General features: G+C 35.7%; 1 protein-coding gene across 1 annotated transcript in view; it reads right to left on the reverse strand.

The window, feature by feature from the left end:
- LOC106874842 (uncharacterized) overlaps positions 1-6,103 on the reverse strand; it is a 169,701-nt gene that overhangs the window by 69,395 nt on the left and 94,203 nt on the right. Inside the window, 5 exon segments of the mRNA XM_089362299.1 lie at positions 1,244-1,308; positions 2,258-2,348; positions 3,449-3,489; positions 4,893-4,962; positions 5,588-6,103. The exon segment at positions 5,588-6,103 is cut by the window's right edge and continues 3,650 nt beyond it. Of these exon segments, the coding sequence (XP_089218425.1) occupies positions 1,244-1,308; positions 2,258-2,348; positions 3,449-3,489; positions 4,893-4,962; positions 5,588-6,103 (783 nt within the window).

A 6,103-nucleotide genomic window follows, 5' to 3' on the forward strand; every position in this document is an offset into this window, starting at 1 on the left:
TGGCGGTGGTGGTGGTCGAGGTTGTGGTTGTTGTGATGGTGGTGGTGGTGGTGGTGGTGGTGGTGGTGGTGGTGCTGGTGATGGTAATAGCAGACATAACAGAACACGGCACCGTCCACAATCCTGGCTATGACTGCTAAAACAACAACAACAACAACAACAACATCATCAAATAAATTAAAAGGCACAAAAACAACAATAACAACACTACTCTCAACGACAATATTACGATAATAATGATAATAATAATAATAATAATAATAATAATAATAACAATGATAACAACAACAATAACAACAATGACAACAACAAAATATATAATATATAATAAATAAAATATATCAGTTAATAATAAGTAAAATGCAAATTTGAGAGGTCAACAAAGAAAAAATTGAATAGAATTGAATAAAGTCTTTCAACAATAACAACAGCAATCCATAAATATCATAAACAATGACAATGATCTGTGATGACAAGATACCCCCCCCACCCACACACACACAGTGCCAACGCATGAAACTCTCAGACCTTAAGTCACTCTGTTGCTTCTGCTAAATATTAATAAAAATATACATACATACATATATACATACACACACGTATGTATATAGATATATCATGATCATCGTATGTATATACATACATACATATATACATACACACACGTATGTATATAGATATATCATGATCATCGTCATCATTTAACGTCTGCTTTACATGCTGGCATGGGTTGGATAGTTTGACAGGAGACAGGTAGGCAGAAGACTACACCATACTTCACTGCCTGTTTTTTTTTGGCATGGTTTTTACAGCTGGATGCCCTTCCTAACACCAACCATTCTTCAGAATATATATATATAAACACATACACACACACACACATATATATATGTGCATATATATATATATATATATATATATATATATATGTATGTATGTATATGTATATATATATATGTATGTGTGTATATATATATATATATATATATATATATATATATATATATATATATATATACACAAAATCTTGATAAGTACCAACACTTCCATTTCGCATGCTTGAACAATTGTGAAGATTTCTTTACATGAAACCATTGGTTGCCTTGTTAATCCACAAATAAAGAATATTTGCATATGAATGTGGTGTTGAGCCGTCATTGTCATTGTTGTCGAATAATTATATATATGTACGCAAGTATGTGTATATATATATATATGTTTATATATTTATGTTATGTATTACCTGATTTTTTGTTACTTTGCGTGTTCATGATTTTGCCCATAGCTGCAATAGGACAGCCAGACAAACTGTAAAAAAAAGAGAATGAGAAAGAAGAAATGATTAAATTCTTTAGTTACATACGTCTGAGATGAAGTTTGATCTGAGATTAATTTTGTTTGGAATTATAATATACATTAATTAAAATATACATTTTTGTGCAATCATTTTAGTAATATAAAATATTCAACACAATATAAATATTTAAAGTTAATCCAATAATGGCCACTCCATATTTTTCCTATCAATAGTGAACTTTAGATTGCATTATGAAATGTGTCCTTTATCAAAACAGTAATGTTTACTTAGCAGATTTGGCTGCTATTTCTCACAAGTCAATCAAACACATAAAGGCTCTGTCCTTGGCTCATCATTAGATATCTGTTTAATTGATGTGGAAAAGCTCCTCTTATGGGAGCTCATTGATGGATTTATGCTTAATAGATGTGACAGGCTCCTCCCAGGTAGCTAGTATTGGCATATAAAGATTAACCAATGTGGTGAAGCCATCTCATTAATAGATGCAGTAAGGCTCCTCCCATGACAAGGTGTCATTGGTTAAAAATCTAAATGGTGTGGTGAAAGCCTCCCCTATAATATCTCATATGATATATGTTTAACTGATGTGGTGAGGCCCCTCCTATGATAACTCATTGGGGTGAACACACACATATATGTTAAATAGATGTACTGAGGTTCTTCCCATGACAAGGTGTCATTGGTTAAAGGTCTAATTGATGTGGTGAAGCTCCTCCTGTAATATCTCATAAGATATATGTTTGACTGAAGTAGTGTGGCCCCTCCTGTGATAGCTCATCATCACACATATGTTTCATAGCTAAACATTGGTTATATATTTAAATGAAGTGAGAAAGTCACTCCCGAGGTAGGCTGCCATTAGCTATATATATATATATATATATGATCAAATTGATGTGACACAAGTGTTAAAAAGGTTCCAGTAGTGTTTCTTTTTACCTTCTATGAGAGTTCCTGTTACTGTTCACATGGCCTCTTCCATTACAACCTGGTGTCGGACATCGTAGAATGTGGTCCTGGAGTGCAAGAACTGTTGGTGGTTGAAATAAAATGAAAGAAAGAATTATATTTATATGTATTTAGTGAGAGATACAGACAAACAGAGTTTTATATATATATATATATATATATATATATAGTCATGTAAGAATCCATAAGTCACCATATTTTTTCTGTACTTGTCATCTCTGAAGAGCACATGGTTTTAGTTAAACATCCTCTTATCTAATACCCAGTGTGAAACTGATTGGTAAGATCAGCTGAAATGGATCTATAATACTGTACACACACACACACACACACATATATATGAACACACTAAAGAATAGAGATTTATTCAGGATTTATCAGGAATGTATATTCCAAATAGAAAAACATTTATTAAAATGCTGCAACGCAACATTTATTCAGATTTAATCAATTCCATATTGGATTGATTAAAATTCTACAGAGGAATTCAACACCATCCTGTTCTTATAGATGTTATATCCCCACTCACTTCATTAGAAAATTTAGTCAGCCAGTTCTGATACCTAGAAAGTGCTTGTAAAGTATTCACCTGGATTCTTTTATCTTCGTTTCCTTCATTATATATATATATATATATATATATATATATATATATATATATATATATATTATATGTTATATGGATAGCTAGCTAGCAAGCAAGATAGATAGATAGATAGATAGATAGATAGATAGATAGATAGATAGATAGATAGATAGATAGATAGATAGATAGATAGACAAACATGTGTATGTGTATATTCATGTAAAGTCATATTTAACATAATCAAGTGCATTTGGATATGATAAGACCTTTTGCTGCAGAAGGAGTCTCTAGTTATAAATGACAACACTGGATGATAAGATGCATGCAGTTCTGCATCTTTGCACTTCGTCAGTTAGGAACACCAAATCTGTGATTCACAGTCTGATAAGAACAGATAAAATATATTGCTGATAATAGATTACAGACTGTCTAGAACACGATTCACCTGTTAATGTGTGTGTGTGTGTGTGTGTGTGTGTGTGTGTGAATATATATGGAACAACAAATGTTTAAGGAAGTAATGCTTTGAAATCCACTGCTAAGAATCTGAAACTAAGGGTGTCCAGATAACCTACCTTCAGGGGATACCTTGTCCTTTCTTGGGCATCCAGACAAGCTGTAACAAAAGAAAAAGTACATTGATAATAAAAATAATAATAATAATAATAATGATAATAATAATAATAATATCAACAATAATAATAATGATAATAATAATGATAATAATGTTGATGATGATAATAATAATAATAATAATAATAATAATAATAATAATAATAATAATAATAATAATAATAATAATACTGTCTTTCTTCCCATTTTTCTCTATCACATGACTTTGTAAATGGACAATTAGGTGTGTTTATTTTAATAGTCGACTAATGTAAACAGTGTGTTTCTCTGCCCTAGGTATCAGGAAGACACTCGGCAAGAAATGGAAATAGAATTGAAAGAAGAAGATAATGAAAATAATAACAATAATAATAATAAATGCTCTGATGCAATACCAGGCAGTGGCTCTCATGGCTTCTGATGATAACTGATTGGAAGTGTTATCATGTACAAGTTTTGTCTTGATATAAAAGATGAGCTACAGTAAATTATTCTGCTTGATACCACAGATTTGCTTGTCAGTTGTTTGACCTTAACCAGTTGAGCATCTCCCTAAGCGGCTGATGACATGTGCATCTCTGATCACGAGCAGAAGTAGTGGGGGAGCATCATAGCCATGTGTTGAGAGAAATTCTTTGGGGTTTGAATAATTCACCTTTGGAAACATGGGTGTTTTGTTCAACATCCTTAAACAACTCTTATTGAAGGACCTTTTGAGCAGGATGGCCTACTTAATGTGAAGAAAATTCTAACTGGGCCCCACCTGCGAGGTCTTGTACTGTTTATCTTGATATGAGATTTCCATGTCACACACATATGGTTGTGATGCATGTGCCTGGTGTGCCCTTATCAGACGGGTTGTCTCAATGAGCATTCTGGGCTTCGTATATTTTACCCCAGTGTCGCTTTGATGGTATACACTGCTCTCTCACTCAATAATAATAATAATAAACTGAAGTGGGAAATTGCAAGGATAATCTGGAACTCGACTGAGGAAAGGAAACTCCGAATGACCCGTCCTTGTTTTCCTTGTATCGTCTGTCTGGATGTTTTGTTGTCCCTTTATTTGTACCACCTAACTGTCTGGAAGTTTTGCGTTCTTGTCCCATTTTTGTATTTTTTATATCATCATCATCATCATCATCGTTGTTTAATGTCCGCTTTCCATGCTAGCATGGGTTGGACGATTTGACTTAGGACTGGAGGGCCAGGTGGCTACACCAGGCTCCAATCTGATTTGGCATATATATATATATTTATATATGTATGTGTGTTTGTGTATGTATTTGTGTGCATGTGCATGAGTGTGTGTGTGTGGATGTATTATTTATGTATAAAACACGTAAAAAAAAATGTGCCTTGAATTGCCATCAAGTTGTGGTTCTTATAGCTTGTCTCCGTACGTACCTTCTATGATGAGAATAAAGTCCAGTAACATGACCAATGCCATCACAGCCTGGAGTTGGACATTTACTATCTGTAAATAATATAAAAGAGATACAAATATAGAATATTTCAGTCCAGGTGAAATATAAATATAAACAAGAAACAATCATCCTTGTTGCTGTTATTTAGCCCTAGGATATAACCTGAACCAGTAGACCTATGATGAACGATATTTTACTCAACCATTCTTTTATCTTTTATCTTTTACTCAAATGCATCGACCCGAGTACTTATTTTTTTTAAGCCTAGTACTTTTTGTATTGGCCTCTTTTGCTGACCTGCTAAGTTACAGGGATGCAAACACACCAACACCTGTTGTTAAGTGGTGATGGAGACTCTAGCACAGACACAAACACACACACATATATATATATATACAATGGGCTTCTTTCAGTTTCAACCTACCAAATCCACTCACAAGGTTTTGGTTGGCCTGAAGTTATAGCAGGTGCCGCACAGTAGGACTGAACCCGGAACCAGGTGGTTGGGAAGCAACCTACATGTGCCATGAGACCAACATGTGGCATGAGACCAACATGTGGTGTGAGACCAACATGTGGCATGAGACCAACATGTGGCATAGTGTGGTCCATTATAGAGCAACAAAAGCAAGACTATGATTTCAATAGACAAGCGAAGAGGCGTTCTATTCTTACCTTTCATGACACCTGACCCGATGTCGTGTGTTCCACTTGTAGTGACAGAGGGCTCATCTGGCAGTCTCTTGGTGTTGGCGATGTCGAGGTTGCTGTTGTTGTTGCTGTCGGTGACAACATTAATTAGTTCTTGGCCGCCGTCATCGCTGTATACATCGTAGTCACTGTTCACTCTGACTCCGACTGCTGAATTAACAGGAGCTTGCACCAGGGCGCTTATCACTGAGCTGTTGCCCATCGTCGCATGGGCTGTGGTGGTAGCTACCACTCCTGCTGCCGCCGCCGCCGCCGTCGTCGTCATGGTCACCGACGAAGACGGTGGGGTCGTGCCGGTAACCGACGGGGAGGAACAAGGAGAGGAACATGACGATACTGAGGGTGGGGCAACAGGAGTAGTGTTGCTTCCAGCGGTAGCCCAATCGGTGACCACCATATAATCGGGGTCGCCGCCCATGCCTGCTTGCTGCTGCTGCTGCTGGTGGTGAAGCCCTACACCTACAACGCCATCCATGGCCA

The sequence above is a fragment of the Octopus bimaculoides genome, chromosome 14, assembly GCF_046866305.1.
Source record: "Octopus bimaculoides isolate indiv1 chromosome 14, ASM4686630v1, whole genome shotgun sequence".
Classification (NCBI taxonomy): domain Eukaryota; kingdom Metazoa; phylum Mollusca; class Cephalopoda; order Octopoda; family Octopodidae; genus Octopus; species Octopus bimaculoides.